Consider the following 19,718-nt stretch of genomic DNA (forward strand, 5'->3'; position numbering starts at 1 on the left):
GCGTGAGCCACCGCGCATGGCCTGTGCTAAGCATCCTATACACCCTTTTTCACTTACTCCCCATATAACCACTACCAACTTGGTTACTGACCTCATTTTCTAGATTACAAAAAAAAAACAAGAAACAAAAACCCAACCTGAGTAAATGTGCATGAACACAAAGAGCTAAGCAGGGGCATAACGGGGATTCAAATTAAAGTCTAAGTAACTTTAAAGCTCACATTCTTTCATCACACTAGTATTTAAATGTACACAAGGTACAGAATTTGCAAGGAAGTTCTAGAACCTCAAATTTTATAAACAGTTTACTTTTAAGGATTGAACCCTTGTATCACCCAGATTGAAGACTACATGGGTTTCTTCAAAACAGACAACAGAGATTAATTTAAAACAACTACTTTATTAAAAAATAGCAAATCTCACAATACCTATTTAATTTCTTATCACTGGCCACTGGAATGCACACCAGCGTGTGTACGGATTGTCTAACATAAACTGAAGCTGGGCTGCCACAAGACACCTGTGCATCATCAGCTTGCGATCAACTCTGGAATAAGTTTGGTGAGCTCGGGAAAGAGAAATCCCTCAACCCCGTCAAGAACATTAGCACAATGCATTTCAAGTATAATCCCATAAGGCAACAATATGAAGCATAGCAGCACAATCTCTGCATCACATTTCCTGATTAAGCCTTCAACAAGGCCTAGGCCTCCAGTTCTGGCGAATTACGGCGAGTCACATTTACTAAAAGCAGAATGTGAAAATGATCATTGCACTTGCACTTTAATTACTTTAATTCCTTGTTGTGGAAGATGATTCTGCTACTGGATTTGGCTGGAAAAGTAAAGACTGCTGCTTCTCTTCAAACCACAAGAAAGCAAACTGCATTCATTTTAGCTAGCAGAAGTATTTGGAACATCTTGTGCATCTGCCAAATGGAGTTTTTGTCTGAATTCATCAGTTAAGAAGATTTTCATTCTATAAGGGGTACTTCTTTTACATTTCTGAAAATTACATCCAGGAGCAAAGAGAAAGAGGTGTTTAAAAAAGAGGTATGCTCAAAGGAAAAGCTCTTGTGTTGCTACTGAGACACTCAGTTGGGGTAAGACAACTTTTAAACATAGTAAATTATAGACAGAATTTGAAGACTTTTTTTTTTTTAAATTTTAGAGATAAGGACTCACTTTGTTGCTCTGGCTGGAATGCAGTAGTACGATCATACTTCACTGCAGCCTCAAACTCCTGGGCTCAAGCAACCCTCCCACTTCAGCCTCCCAAAGGCACATGCCAACACACCTGGCTAATTATTCTTTATTAGAGATGGGGGAGGAGTCTTGCTATGTTGCCCAGGCTGGTCTTGAACTCCTGGCCTCAAGCAACCTTCCTGCCTCGGTCTCCCAAAGTGCTGGGATTACAGGTGTGGGCCACCACACCTGGCCCAGAATTATTTTTAATGTGTCAATAATCATTTTCATAGTAAGGAGCTGATTTGTCTCTACAAATATGACAAGACACTAGATTAAAAAAATCTTTTGAGAAGACACCACTTTATCATCTTTGGGAAAACAATTCTGTTTAAAAGTCCAAAAATAAAATCATTACAGCTCTAAAATCTTTTCTATAATTCTCTTAATTGTTCCTCAAGAAGACTGGAAATAGGACGGGAATCTTGCATGGATTACTCATCCTTTCTTACGATCACTGTCTTTCATTTTTCTCACTGACCTGTATTTATCCACCTGTTACTTATTTTTCAAAACCCAATTCAATGATATGAATACTCTGAAGGCAACTAAATGCTTGCAGTACATGTATGGCAGAGGTTGCAAAAATGTACAGACATAAGCATTGCCATCAAAGACATTCTCGTCCAGTTGGAAGGCTGAGATTTAACACATGTAAAAATCAACATCATAATATAGGGCAGAATGCTAGGTTAAGGTACAAATGAAATCCTTTATGGAAGTGGTCAGCTTGAATGTAACGTGATAAGGAGAACAAGGAGGTGAGAGTAAATCTAGGTAGGAGGTACAACCTGAACAAAGGCATTATGATGAGAATGAACATGATGTGTTTCTTGGGCATCCAGAAAACCAGCCTGAGGGGAATGAAAAAGAACGAAAAACATAACAGCATGTACAGGTTGTGACCAAATTATTAAGAACCTTTAAAATAGTTGACATGGTTTAAATAAATTAGTAAAAAATAGAAATGGCAGGAAGAAAGTGATGTTTCCAGAATATTAATTTTGTAGCAATGCCTAAAGTTTACAGCAACACTGTCCAATACTGGAATCATACCTGGAATCCCAGCACTTTGGGAGGCTCAGGTGGGAGGACTACTTGAGCCCAGGAGTTTGAAACCAATCTGGGCAACATAGCAAGAACCCATCTCTTAAAAAAGAAACAAACAAACAAACAAACAAAACAAAACAAAATAAAAAAACAGCTGGGCATAACATACACCTGTAGTCCCAGCTACTCAGGAGGCTGAGGTGGGAGATCAACTGAGCCCAAGGAGTCGAGGCTGCAGTGAGCCATATCATGTCACTGCACTCCAGCCTGGTGACAGAGCAAGGCCCTGTCTCAAAAATATATATATAATATTTTAAGAACTATTTCAACATGTAATCATTATAAAAATTGAGATATTTTATGTTCTTTTAAGGCTATTAAGTCTTTGAAATGGCTTAGTGGCTACTATATTGAACAGTGCAACTCTAGACCTGGAACAGAAAATTGAAAAAGTATGGACTCAGGCGATGAGGTCCTGGATTATCATGTAGAGAGTGAAGGAAGAATAAAAGCAGAACTGATGATACTGATGATGCCTGACAACTGTAATAAAGAGATGGCAAACAGACTTCATATCCAGATCCAGGCTCAGTGGCAGAGAATGCCATGTCTGATTAGTAATGTCTGCCATGGTCCTAGAAGGCATTTTAAAATATTCTTGAAGACTGAATTAACAGAGGCAGTCATGACAGACAGGGAAATTATGAGGGGAAAGTTTAAGTACTGAGAGAACACCTATTACAGGTGAGGAAACTATGGTTGCCAGATTTTGTTCAAGGTCATATGGCTGCCGACCAAGCATTCCAAAGCCTACACTGTTGTATTATATAGGGTATTATGCTGCTACGTTTGTGGTGGCTAAATTCCACCACAGGTTGAGTCACAGAAAGTGGTAAAATAAAACAAAACAAAAAATTCTAAATGTTTAACAAAAACTCACAAAAAAGGGCTGAGCATGGTGGCTCACGCCTGTAATCCCAACACTTTGGGAGGCTGAGGCGGGCAGATCACCGAGTCCGAAGTTCAAGACCAGCCTGGCCAACATGGTGAAACCCCATCTGTATTAAAAATACAAAAATTAGCTGGGCATGGTGGCAGGCACCTGTAATCCCAGCTACTCAAAAGGTTGAGGCAGGAGAATTGCTTGAACCTGGGAGGTGGAGGTTGCAGTGAGGCAGAGATTATGCTACTGTTTCAGCCTGGGCAACTGGGCAAGACCCGTCTCAAAACAAACAGACAAACGAAAAAACCACACAAAAAGATAGGAAATACTTAAGTGTCATGGCAGAGAAAGAATATAAAGCACTGAAGGCATATAGTAAAAAGAACTTCTTGCAGGAAAAGCCCCTTGATTAACTCAAATCTTACCCCCTTCTTTCTTTCTTGACAATAATCTTACATTAATCTCTCCCCACAGTTTATGTAGCACCTTATTTTCTTCATCTGCAAAATGGAGGGCATAACACTACCTACTTCCAAGTAGGGCCAAATAACATAATGCACATACCCCTTTATACAGTACTGGGAAAATAGTAAGTATTCATGAAGATTAGCTATTAATTGCCATTATAGGACTTCTATATACTTCCCGATTTCTTTTGCCCAGGCTGGAGTGCAATGGCACAATCCCTACTCACTGCAACCTCCGCCTCCCAGGTTCAAGCAATTCTTCTGCTTCAGCCTCCCAAGTAGCTGGGATTACAGGTGCCCTCCACCACACCTGGCTAATTTTTGTATTTTTAGTAGAGACAGGGGTTCAAGATGTTGGCCAGGCTGGTCTTGAACTCCTGACCTCAAGTGATCCACCCACCTCAGCCTCCCACAGTGCTGGGATTACAGGCATGAGTCACTGTGCCTGGCCCCAATTTCTTAATTGTTGTTACTGCATAATTCAGCAGTTAATAACGGTTACAGACATGAGCCACCAAGCCTGGCCCCAATTTCTTAATTGTTGTTACTGCACAAATCAGCAGTTAATAACAGTATGAATATAATCTTATAGCAATAATAGTAATTTTTATACATATATTTTGGAAATTTTCACATATGCATCATCACATGTAGCAATTACCCTGTATTACAGAGAACACTCTGAGATGCTAAACAATTTGCCCAAGGTTACATGATCAAAATGTAGAACCAAACTTCAAAAATTAAATCTCTACAACCAGTATCCTTTCTATGTCAATAACTGGTTCAAAGGGAATGTCTCACCTCTCAAATTATTTTATAGGCAGGATCATTTCTCATTGTTCTTTTGTACCTTACCATTGTGCCTGTTATGTTCAAAAGTACATTTTGAAAAGTTCTTAAAATAATTGCTCTCAATTTAAACGTCAAAACCTGAATATTCTACATGTGTCTTGGTGATCTCCTTTAAGTTAATCCTATAAAACACTAAGTACATTTAATTATGAAATGTCATTTCACAAGCTATGTAAGCATCCCTTGAAGCCTGCATTTTAATAATATCTAGTTTTCAATTTTATGCACCTAAAATATCCTATGTGATGATATTAAATTAAGTATAGTATATATGTCTGAATATCTCACTGCTGGTTAGCCTCAGAATCTAAGCTTCAAAATAATTTACATAGCAACTAACCTAATCCTTAGTTCTCATGATAAAAAACAACAATTTGTCTTAAAAATTCAAAAACAGTACAAAGCAAAGTAGAACAAACCAGAAGCAAAATTTCAGTGTAAAAAACAACAAGAAAATTCCATTTGGAACCCAAAGCGGGTAGGGAATGGTGTCTCAGGACTGTAATCCCAGCACTTTGGGAGGTTCAAGTGGGAAGATCGCTTGAGCCTGGGAGGTTGAGACTGTGGTGAGCCGTGATCATGGCACTGCACTCCAGCCTAGGCCACTGAGTGAGACCCTGTCTCTGAAAAAAAAAACAAAAAAGAGAAAGAAAAGAAAAGAAAACCAAAGAGGAAGAGTGATGGCCCTAGGGAATAATACTATGTGTCTTTTCACCATATCTAAAACTTGATTGAGACTATTCATCAGAAATTGTAAGTTGTAAACTTTTCACCGTTGATAGTAGGCAAAGGATACATGGAAGAATTCAATTCTTCTAACTGCAAAACAAATAAACAAATTTATTTTTAATTTTTATAAGATCAATACAAATAATTGTTAACTATTTGTTTTTAAATAAATTATTTTTCATTTAAGCTTTCTTGTGCTGGTCACGGTGACTCATGCTTATAATCCTGGCACTTTGGGAGGCCAAGACGGGAGAACTGCTTGAGCCCAGGAGCTCCAAACTAGCCTGGGCAACATGGTAAGACCTCATCTCTACAAACAATAAAAAAATTAGATAGGTGTGGTGATGCACACCTGAGGTCCAGCTACTTAGGAGGCTGAGGTGGGAGGACTGTTTGGGCCCAGGAGTTTAAGGCTGCAGTGAGTTCTGTTAGTGCCACTGCACTCCAGCCTGGGTGACAGAATGAGATACTGTGTCGGAAAAAAAAAAAAAAGCTTTCTGTAAATGAAAAAGCAAAGTACTAAAGAAAAAAACTTTCAAAAAATTTTCAGGCTAAAAAATTCCTTTTTGCAAAAATAATTATAAAGTAGCATTAACATGTTTATGAAACAAGAATATGAGGAGAGAGGCCAGGCATGCTCTTGCCCGTAATCCCAGCACTTTGGAAGGCTGAGGGAAGAGGACTGCTTGAGCCCAGGAGTTTAAGACCAGCCTGAGCAACGTAACAAGATCCTGTCTCTACAAAAAAATAAAAAGAATATGAGCACAGAATGAAACTAGATTATAAAAACTGGAGTTTTATAAGTATTCCTAAAACCAGGCATAATAATAATCATCTCTAATAACAGTTTTTAAAAGAAAAAAATTGCCATTTTAATGATCAAAATCTTTAAAACCATCATAGATTACAAAAAGATTTCATGTCACTCAATTTTCTATATGAGGTAGAATTCATCACCCCTTGTCTTAGTCTGTTTGGGTTGCTATAACAAACACCATAAACTGGTGGCTTATAAACAATAGAAATTTACCTCTTATAGTTCTACAGGTAGGAAAGTTCAAAATTAAGAAGTCAGCAGATCTGCTGTCTGGGGAGGGCATGAACCACTTCCTGGCTCATGCAACAGGAGGGCTTTCTCCCCGTGTCTTCACTTGGTCGAAGAGGCAGCAGGTTTCTCTTGGGCCTCTTTTATAAGGACATTAATCACATTCTTGCCTGAATCACCTACCAAAGGCCCCATCTCCTCCTACCATCACCTTCTAAGTTAAGATTTCAACATATGCTTTCTGGGGAGGACAGAAACATTCAGACCACAGCATTTTTATCTTACAGAAGGAAAAATCTGAATTATAAAAATGTTAACTAAATGGCTCAATGTTGTTCAGTTATAACCCAAATGCAAACACTGAACTAAACGAAGGCTTTGTGGTTTCAAATTCAGTGTTCTTTTCACTATACCACTGTTATTCTGCTAAATTTATAGCAAATTATACTTATTATCTGTTAAGAGGAAAAAAAATGTAAAACATGAACTGGTAAGGCCGGGCACTGCGGCTCACACTTGTAATCCCAGCACTTGGGGAGGCCAGCGTGAGCAGATCACTTGAGTCCAGGAGTTCAAGACCAGCCTGTACAACAAGGTGAAACCCCACCTCTCCTAAAAATACAAAAATTAGCCAGGCGTGGTGGTGCGTGCCTATAGTCCCAGCTACTTGGGGGTGCTGAGGCAGGAGGATGGCTCAAGTTCAGGAAGTTGAGGCTGCAGTGAGCCGAGATGGCGTCACTGCACTCCAGCCTGGTGACAAAGTGAGACCCTGTCTCAAAAAACAAACAAACTATGAACTGCAAATGGAAATACTTGCAAGACTGAATATGACAGACATGAAATAAAAAGATTATAGACTCGAAATAGTGAAAGTATTGGCATACAAGTTATCTCACATTTACTTATTCAAAAGAGAGAAAAACAGTAGAAATTAACCCTTTTTGTCAACGGTTAATAGGGAATCTAAAACTAACATGTTGAATTCAATTTTTATTTATTTTTGTTCCAAAAAGGATTTAAAGAGGCAAATTTAATTAACATTTCTCAGTGTAACAATCATACCTCGTGTTATGTGCTAAACTGTGTACCCTCCAAAATTCATGTTTCAGTCCTCACCCCCAGTATCTCAGAATGTGAGTAGATTTGAAGACAGGGGTTTTAAAGAGGTAATTAAGTCACAATGAGGTTGTTAGGGTAGGCACTCATCCAATGTGACTGGCAGGAAGAGCAAAGTTGGGCACTTGGCATAGAGGAAGAAGCCATGTGAACATGACGGCTACTACAAACTGAGAGGCCTCAGAAAAAATGCAACCCTGCCACCCTGAGCTCCAACTTTAGCCTCCGGAATTGTGAGAAAATAAATGTCTGTTGTTAAAGCCACCCAGTCTGTGGTACTTTGTTTTGGCAGCCCTAGCAAAGTAATACATATGGCAATGTACTAAATTAGCAGAAATACCAAATGTAGCTCTGTATTTAAAAACAAGTAACCACCACCTGAGTAAATAACACAAAATGTATTAATCACATCAGGAAAGGTCTTTTTGACTACTATCTTCTGTATCTTAAGATTTTATTATATCTGTACAGAAGCAAATATTTTGCTTTCAGATTTGCCAGCATCTGTATTCTGAGAATACATGCTTAGATGTAAATATGATAACTTCCTTGGAATATATTTCTTGAAAAAAAAAGAGGAAAGTTTTTACAACATGGATGAAACTTGACCATTAAGTAAAATAATCCACTTAGGCCACATACTGTATAATTCCAGTGATATGAAATGTCCACAATAGGCAAATCCATAAAGGCAGAAAGTAGAGTAGGGGTTGCTAGGGGATGAGAAGAGGGGAGAATTGAGAGGTACAGGGTTTCTTTTTGGGATGGTGAACATGTTCCACAATTCAACAGCGATCTGCACAACACTGTGAATATGCTAAAAACCGTGTGATTGTATAAATTAAAATAGTTCAAAAGGTAAATTTTTTTGCAATAAAATTTTATTTTAAAGAACAAAGAAAAAGAATTACACTTACATCTGACAGAAGCCTATCCAGATTGGAGTCACTGGCTGTTTTTCTCTTATCCTCAGGAAGTTCCTCTAACTCCCCATAGAGCTCCAAATTCAAGCGAGCTAATTTCTCCTGCATTCCCCGAACATGTTCCATCTGTTCAATGGAACATTCATTTCCTTGGGAACATTCCAGAACATTAATAATGATTAGGACAGTTCAAACTAACAGCATTGAGTAAAAACACTTAAACTCTAGGTGCTCTAAAAGAAACAGGTTTTCTTTCTTCTGTAAATTAGATAATTATTAATATTTTCTGTGTTTAATAACAAATCAAATTTCTGACCAGGAAAACAATGACCAACCTAAGAAATGACCTTGGGTACTAAAGAAAATCATATAGGAAATATTTCAGGCCAGGCGTGAAATATTATAGGCTCACGCCTGTAATCCCAGTACTTTAGGAGGCTGAAGCAGGTGGATCATGAGGTCAGGAGATCGACACCATCCTGGCCAACATGGTGAAACCTAGTCTCTACTAAAAACACAAAAGTTAGCTGGGCATGGTGGCGCACGCCTGTAGTCCCAGCTATTCAAGAGGCTGAGACAGGAGAATCGCTTGAACCCAGGAGGCAGAGGTTGCAGTGAGCTGAGATCACGCCCCTGCACTCCACCCTGGCAATAGAGCGAGACTCGGTCTCAAAGAAAAAAGAAAGAAAGAAAAGCATATAGGAAACATTTCTTTTTAAAAAGCAAAATCAGGCTGGGCATGGTGGCTCATGCCTATAATCCCCACACTTTGGGAGGTTGAGGCAGTAGGACTGCTTGAGCCCAGGAGTTCAAGACCAGCCTGGCAACATGGCAAGACCCTACCCCTACAAAAATATTTTTAGAAAAACACACATTAGGTAGGCATGGTGGTGCATGCCTCTGGTCCCAGCTACTCAGGAGACTGAGGCAGGAGGATTGCTTGAGCCCAGCAGGTGAAGGCTGCAGTGAGCTGTGTTCAAGCCACTGTACCCAAGCCTAGGTAACAGAGTGAGACCCTGTAAAAAAAAAAAAGAAAGAAAGAAAGAAAATCATCCCTTAAGTAGAGAAAATATGTTTTCTTCAACAGTAATATAATATGTAGGAGCAAAACAGAACCATCTAATCACGTCATTTGACAACTACCATTTTAATTGAGTGACCCAATATTTTATAATAATTTGAGTGAAATTAAGAGTTCTAGGCCCAAGTGGCTCATGCCTGTAATCCTAGCACTTTGGGAGTCCAAGGCTAACGGATCCCTTGAACCCAGGAGTTTGACATCACCCTGGGCAACATGGTGAAACCTTGTCTCTACTAAAAATACAAAAAAATCAGCCAATTAGCCAGGCGTGGTGGCATGTGCCTGTAATCCCAGCTACTTGGGAGGCTGAGGTGGGAGGATCACATAAGCCTGGGGAGGTTGAGGCTGCAGTGAACCATGATCACACCACTGCACTCCAGCCTGAGTAACAGAGCGAGACCCTGTCTCAAAAAAAAGAAAAAAAAATAGAGTTCTGGCTGGGCACGGTGGCTCACACCTGTAATCTTAATACACTTTGAGAGGCCAAGGTGTGAGAACTGCTTGAGTCCAGGAGTTGAAGACCAGTCTATGAAACATGGCAAAACCTCATCTCTATAAAAAATACAAAAATTAGCTGGGTGTGGTGCTGTATGCCTGTAGCACCAGCTACTTGGGAGGCTGAGGTGGGAGGATGGCTTGAGCCCAAGGAGGCTGAGGCTGCAGTGAACTGTGATCGTACCACTGCACTCCAGCCTGGGTGACAGAGAGAGACTCTATCTCAAAAAAAAAAAAAAAAGTTCAATAACGACTTCAAATGTGAATCATTTTGCCAACCAATTATGTATTCTTCCTTTAAGAAATATTAAAATATTTATGAAACATGAAAAATGTTATGAAGCATGAGCAACACTATGTAATATTTTTAATTGTATACATAGTTGTCAAGACAACTTAATTGCTAAAGGATAGGTCTTACATTATGTATTGACCTAGAGTCCTCTGAAGTAACATTATCTGCCCAGAGCAACTAATTTATACACATAACATATTATCTTTTCATTCAGTTTAAGTACAGACTCTGCAATCCCTTGACAGTATAATTTTTTCAAAAAAAACCTTTCTATTTTTCCTAAAGGTACTATATAGGTAAAATACACCTCAGCTAAAGTTGAAGTACATATCCTGAATAAATATGAATTGATGTAAATTATACTAGTTTCCTCTAGCCAGCTTTATAACATCTTCATAAATGGACTATACTATATTATGTTAAGGACTACTAATATTGAAGCTAGTTATGGCTCTCTCAAAATCGTCCTTTCTTCACAGTAAAATATGTCATATTTCCTCTATTTTAGTCACGTTTTTCAACATTAGTAATCTGGACGGTCAAGTGGAAGAAACAGAAATATCTCAAGATAGGTGTTTGTGTGTATGTATGTTTGTGTATATGTATGTACATGTACAGTAAAAATATAAAGAGGTAGAAATCATACGGGAAAAGATGAGAGTCGGAGGACGGATCTAGGTGACCCACCATGAGAACAACAGAAGCTTCAGAGGCTAAAAAGGAAGAGATGGAAGAAAAATAATAAACAATAGAAAATATGTTACGTGAGATGAAAGATGAGTCAGCAGATATGAAGGGCTCACTGATTCCCAGGCAGACTGATGAGAAAAGACACAGTCCTAAGCATATCCTGGAAAATGCCTAACCTTTAAAGATAAAAGAAAAACATCTTTTAATCATCGAGACAGAAAAATATAAATTACCTGCTAAGAATGAATCTGACTGGCAATGGAATTCTCATCTGCAACACTTATTATGAAGAGTAATCAGTAGGATAACAGACAAAGACAAGAAAGGACTTCAATCCAAAAACACAGAGGCAACATAGAGTAGGGGAGGAAAGGTGCTGGGAAAAAGCAAAGACATGGAAGTGGTCCAAAGATACATCTTAAGGGTAGGAGGGAAGAATGGAAGAGAAGGGAAGTGAAAATACTCTGAAGATACCGCCTTACTGGGATGGGCTAAAGCAAGGAGGTAGGGTACAATAAAGTATTTTTGTGAAATAAATAATGCGCTTTTAATGTCTTCTTTTCAAATATTAGCATAACCAAGACTGGAAACCCAGAAACTATGAAAAAAAAGATACAGACATGTTTGAGAATGCAAAAAGTAAAAATTTTTACAAAGTTAAATATACCATAAACAAAGTGCACAGACACAACAAATTTGGTACACAAAAATAAATACATAATAGAGGTCAGACGGTTAGTATCTAAAACATAAAGGGCTCTTTACAAGTGACAACAACAAAAGGATAAATAACCAAGTAGAAAACTGACAGAAGGTCCTGAAAAGGATCTATCAAACAATCTACCAAACACACATGGATCTTCAAACTCAATTGCCATAAAAGACATCTCACTTAACACCAAGAGACAGACAAAAATTAAAAGACGAATAATACCTACTGCTTGGTGGGAATTCAAGGAAAAGCATTCTTTGATAAATTGTTTATGGAACCTAGAAGTGCAGTATTGTTTTTCTTTGCAAAGCAATCTGCATACTTCTATTAAAGTTAAAATTACATATATACTTTGACCCAGCAATCCCACTCATGAGAATCAATCCCAGAAGAACAGAAGCACCAGCCTAAAGACCTATGTAAAAAGATGTTCACTATGCCATTGTGTTTGGTGGCTCAAAATAAGAAACAAAGTAATGCCTCTCAATAGGGACATGGTTGATTAACTAGAGTATATTCACAACTTGGAATATTATGTTGTCATTCAAAAAGAATGAACTAGAGCCATCCTAGGTGCATTAGAGAGATTTCCATCAGATATTCTTTAGTGCAGGAAAGCAAGATACAGAATATCTTATATAAGATACCATTTGTATTAAATAATGAAAATAAAAATATGAAAAGATATATACCTGGATTGCTAACAAATGGTTGGGATGAGGGGAAGTGGAAGTAGCAGAAGGGATAAGGAAGGGAAGGGGGAAGTCAAGTAACAAAAACATGGGGGAGGGAAAGAATACTTTAAAAAATCAGTACATATGTGGACATTTATGCATTTGTATAAGATTATGCATCTTCTAAAATACTGGGGAAGTTAAAAAAAAATTTTTAAAGATTATGCATATTATTGAAATTGTCTTTTAAAATATTGAGAAATAGGCCAGGTGTGGTGGTTCATGCCTGTAAGTAATCCCAGCACCTTGGGAGGCTGAGGCGGGCAGATCAGGAGGTCAGGAGATGGAGACCATCCTGGCTAACACGGTGAAACCCCATCTCTAGTAAAAATACAAAAAATTAGCCAGCCATGGTGGCACACGGCTGTAGTCTCAGCTACTCGGGAGGTTGAGGCAGGAGAATCACTTGAACCCGAGAGGCGGAGGTTGCAGTGAGCTGAGATCGCGCCATGGCACTCTAACCTGGGCGATAGAGCCAGACTCTGTCTCAAAAAAAAAAAAGAAAAATTGGGAAATAATCTTATCATTAGAAAAAGCTTACAAATAAGTTCCAAACTGCACATGAAAAATCTGACTATCTTTTGTGAACTCTGTGACTATCAAAAAATACCTATTCAGAATTTTTAATGGGACAATCAGTTAACTATTCTTATATCCTCATGAAAAAAACAAGAAAACTGGATTCTTTTAATTCCTAACTTTAAATCAGGAATCCTGGGAAAGAAAGAAGTTTAAGCTTAGGAGGGTAAGGGAAAATGATCTTGATACTTTCAAAATGAAGACACTAAGTCTACAATATTTTAACTGACCAAGACTGTCCCTCTTATTTGTTAAACCTGCAAGATACTTATTCCATAATAGCAATACTACTTTAACATTTCAACTAACCCTCCCTCTTTAAAAAAAAAAAAACTTTTTCCCAGAAGTTTTAGAAGGCAAATTATATTCTAAGACAAAATCTAGGATGATTGCCTTTATGCCTGTGGGTTGTTTTTTTCTTAAAAGAAACTGGCACTTTGAAAAGGAGAGGAAAATACACACAGAAAATAGGATGCAAACATCTTAGAGAAAAAAATAGTAGAGAAACATCTACTGCTTACCAAATGCTTGAAGTTTTCCAGAGTGGAAATCATTCAAAAGACTGAGCAGCCCTCTCTCCATCTCCTGAACATCTGAGACATCAGTGAGGAAGGAGTGCTGAATCGGAGTTGACTGAGCGCCTTTTCCCTCTCCACCCTGAGGTTTGGTCTTTTCTTTCATCACTCTGTAAAGACGATGCAATTAACTTTAATTCTATCTTTTTAGGCTACTCTAGATTAAACTTCTGCTGAATTTTTTAGTGAAGTAAATGGAATTTCCCTTAAAAGCCAGAAATCAAATAGAGTCAATACTAAATAAAACAGAAACTCCAAGCTAGAAACCAAAAGAAAAAACAGGTTGTGAAAAACCTCAAACAAATGTATAAAATATAACTACGAAGGCATAGAAAAAGTTTGATTAAAGCATTTATATAATACGCTAATTCTTTGGACTGCAGAAAAGAAAACTTGTCTCTATTATCATATGTTTTACATTTCATTTCTCAGTAAAACATATTACACCTTTCCCTTCTAAACTTTATCTGTTCCTTGAACTCTCAGTAGTTCTACAAGTGGTTATGGGGTCCCTACTCTGTAGCCGACATTATCCACAAACGCCCAGTCTAAGGAGAAGGGAAGATATTTAAATTCATAATCACCATGTAATGGAATACTAAAAACTTGTTATCATCCTTGACTCCTCCAACTTCCTAAGGCTCCTACATGCAGTCGTGAAGTCCTATCAATTATACCCACAAAATATCTAATCTCTCCAGTTCTCTTTCTCCTCTGCCGCCATCCCATCTCTTAACCAAAGCGCTTCCCAACCAGTCTCCCTATCTCTGTGTGTGATCCCTGATTTCCCTTTTCTCCCCACTGGGCAGCCAAGTCCATTTCTAAAAAGTAAAATCAGATCATATAATTTGCTTAGTTAAAAATGCTTCTGTAGGCCAGGCATGGTAGCTCACGCCTGTAATCCCAACAGTTTGGGCAGCCCAGGCAGGAGGATGACCTGAGGTCAGGAGTTCAAGACCAACCTGGCCAACATGGCGAAACCCTGTCTCTACTAAAAATATAAAAATTAGCCTGGTGTGATGGCGCACACCTGTAGTCCCAGCTACTCAGGAGGCTGAGGCAGGAGAATCCCTTGAACTCAGGATGTGGAGGTTGCAGTGAGCTGAGATTGTACCCCTGCACTTCAGCCTAGGTGACAGAGCAAGACTCCGTGTCAAAAAAAAAAAAAAAAACTGTAGTAGCTTTGCATTGCCTGCTGAATATAATCTAATATCCCTAAGAAACCCTATCCTCCCTTGTCTATGCTCTAGACACTGAATCTCTTTAGTTTCCTAGAAATCCATTCTCTTATCTTCTTACATGCTAATCCTCTGCCTACATTAGCATCCTTCCACTTACTGCCATCTTTGGCACACTACCTCCCACACATCTTCAAGTCTCAGTTTAAATGCTACTTCCTCAGGAGGGCCTTTTTGGAACCCCTAGACTAAATTAGTCCTTATTACACATGTCTGGCATATACCAGGCTCTCACATGCTTGAGTGATGATGTTATGCACACTGTGATACAGGAAGAGAGAGAAGCAGTTCGTTCAGCCTGAGGCCAACCAGAGAAGGCTTCCTGAAAGTGGTAAGTGAGCGAAGACTTAAAGAACAAGTAGCGGCTAAATAGGCAAAATGGGAGAAAGAGTAATGCACACGACAAATCCCGATAAGGAAGTATATTCAGTACTCAATTTTTACATCATGTTGAATGAAGACATCTTCAACACAGCTGTCCTTACCACAATAAGGATAAGATAAATAGGGTATACCAGGGAAGGTAGGGGAGGGGGGGAGAAAAGAAACAGACTATCATATGAAAGAAGTTTAGAATAGATACATTGTGGACAGTAGGTCAATAACAGTTCTTCCCAAAGCAAGGGCTGCATTTTATATATTATATACATTATGTAATACATCGTTACTCAAAGTGCTGCCCGTGGCCCACAGAATCAATTTCACTTGTGAGCTTCTTAGAAATGCTCATCTGAAGCCCCGCATCCCACAATGATGCGGAATCTGTATTCTAAAAAAATCCCTGAAAGATCCATATTCACATTTAAAATCTGAGATCAACTATTACAGAGCATAAGGTTTCAGCATGACAAACGTATTTTTTTCCTCTCAAATTTAGAAGTTTTCTCCAAGTAAAGTTTCACATCAATTCATCAATTAATAACCCTCTCAGAAAACAAACACAAAAGATAAAACAAAAACCTGTTGATTCCTGCTTCAATGTTATTTCACACTCTCACTTTATGTTAACATAATTCAACAATAAAGAGGGCACACAGTGAAATAATACTATGTGCAAAGGCCCACTGTAGGTACTGTCAGGCACACAATGACGATCCCGGCCCTCAGAAGCCTACATCTACAAGAGCGTATAGAAATAAAACTACCAGTAAAAATGACAATGATACAAATAAACTGCTTTTAAAAATATAGCAAAAGGAGTGATTACTTGTAAAATCTCTTGGTTTTCTTTTTCCACCAACTGTAAACTTATTCAAAATCTGACCCTAATTAAACTCCTCCACGATGAAAACCCCATTCTGATAATTTATTTGAAGGAAATCCTCAAAACTCAAAACTCCTGTTTATCATTTGGTACTCATTGGAATACTTCTTTCAAATGTTCTCTTGTCTTTGGCTATGTCCCTTTTGTTTCCATAAAGAGAGATCATCATCAAGGCAGTAATCTCATCTTTTATTAGGTGTAAACCCAGTGGCTACAGACTGCAACAGGCATTTCCTTAGCTAACTTGCCAGGGTGAGACTGGATGTGAGCGTAAATTTATTTAATAATTAGAAGATTGACATTACACAACCCTTTTTTTCTCTAAAGCCATAATCTTTCCTTCCAAATATCTAATACTATAAAATACTCACATACATATAACAGTAACATATAACATAGTTAAACTTGTCACTTTTTTCCTTTAAATATCCTGAGTGCAAATGATGTTCACCAAATATTAATAATGATTATTTCTAGGTGGTAGAATTTTTGCATTTTGAATTTCTTCTTTGAATTTTTCCTGTGTTTGAATTTTTATGAAAAACACAAATTATTTACACAAAAACAATGACATCATTATTTTTTAGAAATAAAAACTGCAAGCTGGGTGTGGTGGCACACACCTGCAGTCACAGCCCCTCAAGACTAAAAAAGTGTTTTAAGAAGTTGAGTCAGGATTCACTTTAATGGCATTTTACTGTGAACATGTAAAATAAAAGAATTCACCTTTTTAACTTTGGTCGCTGTGAAGCTGACTGTGATGCAGGATTTGAAAACCCTGTGCTTTTACTCACTGGAATGGCATTTTTTTTGGCATTGACAACCTGAGTACAGTGGGCACTAAAAGACTTAGGACTCCTCCTCTTCACTTTCCGCTCTTCCATTGTTTTAAGTTCCTTATTGCACCACGGCCAGCTTCTTAAGACCTAAATAAGGAAATAATACAATTATATATGTATGCTATAATATGCAAACATGAAAGACATTCAAAGACCCATTTCACAGGTCAAAAGAGGATCAAGAATTCCAGAGGGCATAAGAGAAAGTTAGAAAATGGGTCTCTTAAGTTTAATCTACTCCACTATGTACCCATAAGCCCCTAGTAAATTGTCTGGTAGACAGTTTTGTTGTTGTTGTTTTGTTTTTTACCATTTTCTTTATTCCCTCATCCTACAAATATTTACTGATTCTCTTCCACAAGCCAGACACTATTGTGGGCATTGGGGAGACGGCACTGAACAAAACAAGATGTTTGCCCTCAAGAAGCCTACATTTTACAAGGGGAACAATATATAAACAATAAACAAATGATCCACATAATATTCCCGGCCTGATTCAAGCTTCAGGTGGCCTTTAGGTCTCTCTTCCAAAATGTATGCTCAAGAAGAACCAACTAGATTCAAACAGATGTATAATTGTCAGGGGGATTTTAATCAGCATTTAAAAAATCAAATAGAAGCCTTACTTCAAACTACTAAACAGAAATCAGTTTCTAGCTAGGGCTAACAATAATTCTAGCATGGTGATCAAGGGAAGTTCTAGAAAATCAAACTTGTTTGTTGCCCTATTTTGAATATACTTTGTCTAACCATTTCCAAACAAACATGAATTTTATGATACATATTTGGTTTTGCCCGTATCAAAAAAAGTTAACAATGTGAAGTTACAGACGGCCCTTCCATGGGGAATATGTGTAAGGCCTCCTAGTTATCCCTACACAATCCCCTTACTTTATGTATTAATCCGCTCTATTTTCTAACATCTATCTATTTAAAAATACCCTTCCGGCCGGGCGCGGTGGCTCACGCCTGTAATCCCAACACTTTGGGAGGCCGAGGCGGGCGGATGAAAAGGTCAAGAGATCAAGACCATCCTGGCTAACACGGTGAAACCGCGTCTCTACTAAAAACACAAAAAAATTAGCTGGGCGTGGTGGCGGGGACCTGTAGTCCCAGCCACTCGGGAGGCTGAGGCAGGAGAATGGCGTGAACCTGGCGGGCGGAGCTTGCAGTGAGCCGAGATCGCGCCACTGCGACAGAGAGAGACTCCGTCTCAAAACAAAACAACAAAAACAAAAAACCCTTCCATATTTTATTTGTGCATAGTGTTAAAGTTTTCTTAACTTCATTATTTCATGTATGGTAAGATGAAGAATTTATATGGCTATCTACCTCATCAGGTTGTAAATTGCCTTCTAGAAACATTAGGCCGTTTTTTGCGTGTTGTGTTTAAGCATGCCATGACCATTCAATAAGATTCAAACCCATTGCTGTCGCTTAAAATAATTATTTGAGAAATTCAGTGAAATTTTTTTTTTCTTTTGCCTGGACTTAGTGCCACTGGCACTGGAATTTAAACCACTCAGCTTAAATTGGCTGACGCTAGACAATCACAACTGGAGCTACAATACTTCCAAAGAAGAGGCTTTCTGGGAAAGGCTCCAGTGCCCAGTCTCTAATCCCAGATACCACTGAGTGTCAATCCACTTAAACCTTGGCTAACAATTTTTCTTTCAAGAATAATTTTGGTAACAACAGTAATTCTGGTGTTGTTTCAACATGCAACACAAACGAAAGTCTGAAAGATGACTGAATAGAGACGATGGGATATTAGTTCTCCGAAGAGGCAAGGATCTGTAAAAATTTATGATACGCATAAACACGCTGGCCTGAAATTTCACGATGCTAATACGCACTTGGTGGTACAAGAGAAAAAAAAAATCTAGGAAGTAAAGCAATGCAAATAAACCAATGGTGGTGTAAACCACAATATTCTGGGGAGCCAGCACTCGCGATTTCCTCGTTTTTGGAAAGTCACATCTGTCACAAGAGCACTGAAACCCTTCTTGTATATCAACAGCAAAGAATGTTTTAGAGAAGGCATAAGTAAACTGCTCATAGTTACTTATTCACACAGTGGTTTTAAGTGCCAAGTCTTGCCTCCAAGCAGTACCCCTGGAGGTCCCTCTTGACATCACCTCACTCCCCTTCCCCAATCTGCCTAAGCGATGACCCTTCACCGCTCAGTACCCAGCAGTGACCAGAGTGGTGGGAAAGGCCTAAAGGGGCAGGTTGCGGAGGTTCCTTTGCTTCCACTACATACCTGAAGAAGGGTATTGGGGCCCCCTTCCGCAACCCGCAAAGACCCGACAGCCTCAGAAGCCACTGCCGCAGCCACAAGCACAGCCCGGGTCACATCCCGGGACCCGCGCCTCCGCTGTTCCCTTTGTTTACGGAAGTGACGTGAGCGGCACGGCCTCCATGCCCCAAGCGGAAGCCCCGCCTTTTCCCGCTCCCCCAGTGTCACTCTTGTCTCCGCCCTCGGCATTTCATTGTTTCCCCTGTCCTGCCTTTAGCTGTAACTCCGGCGGGCGTGGAAAGGAAGACTCATAGTTGGGCGTGTCGTTTTAGGCTCTGTGACCCAGGAGCAAGACGCAATAAGCAGGTGCAGTGGAAGTAGAAACGGGCAATGCAGTACCCTTCCCGGAAGCTACTCAGCGCTTTGGTGAGTGTCAGATCCGAAGAACTACAATTCCCAGAATGCTGTTCGAGCACGCCCGAAGGCGGGGCCAGAGTGTCGTAGTGCAACTGTTCCTTGGTTGTTTCCGATTGGTTGCCCGGACTTCTCGCGGCTAAACTAACTTTGGCTGGAAGGCGGCGTGAAGAAGGTGATTCTGTTCAGCG

The 19,718-nt window shown here is 39.1% G+C and overlaps 1 protein-coding gene across 1 annotated transcript; it reads right to left on the reverse strand.

Moving 5' to 3' along the window:
- Positions 1-380: 380 nt before the first annotated feature.
- On the reverse strand, positions 381-19,482 carry CCDC28A (coiled-coil domain containing 28A). The gene is made up of 6 exons (XM_033235313.1): positions 19,138-19,482; positions 16,762-16,961; positions 13,480-13,643; positions 8,367-8,521; positions 5,356-5,378; positions 381-948 (listed from the first exon to the last, which is right to left on the reverse strand). Exons 1-6 carry the CDS (start codon positions 19,360-19,362, stop codon positions 894-896), a joined length of 822 nt encoding a protein of 273 aa, XP_033091204.1. The 5' UTR covers positions 19,363-19,482; the 3' UTR covers positions 381-893.
- Positions 19,483-19,718: the final 236 nt, after the last annotated feature.

This window comes from Trachypithecus francoisi, unplaced genomic scaffold (genome assembly GCF_009764315.1).
Source record: "Trachypithecus francoisi isolate TF-2019V2 unplaced genomic scaffold, Tfra_2.0 Lachesis_group15, whole genome shotgun sequence".
Taxonomy (NCBI): Eukaryota; Metazoa; Chordata; class Mammalia; order Primates; family Cercopithecidae; genus Trachypithecus; species Trachypithecus francoisi.

Coding starts and splice junctions, on each gene's coding strand:
- CCDC28A (XM_033235313.1), bottom strand. CDS start 19,362: ATGCCGAGGGCGGAGACAAGAGTGACACTGGGGGAGCGGGAAAAGGCG. Junction 16,962..19,137: donor GCCCCAATACCCTTCTTCAG/GTATGTAGTGGA, acceptor TTCCTTATTTAG/GTCTTAAGAAGCTGGCCGTG. Junction 949..5,355: donor GAAGAATTGAATTCTTCCAT/GTATCCTTTGCC, acceptor TGATGAATTCAG/ACAAAAACTCCATTTGGCAG.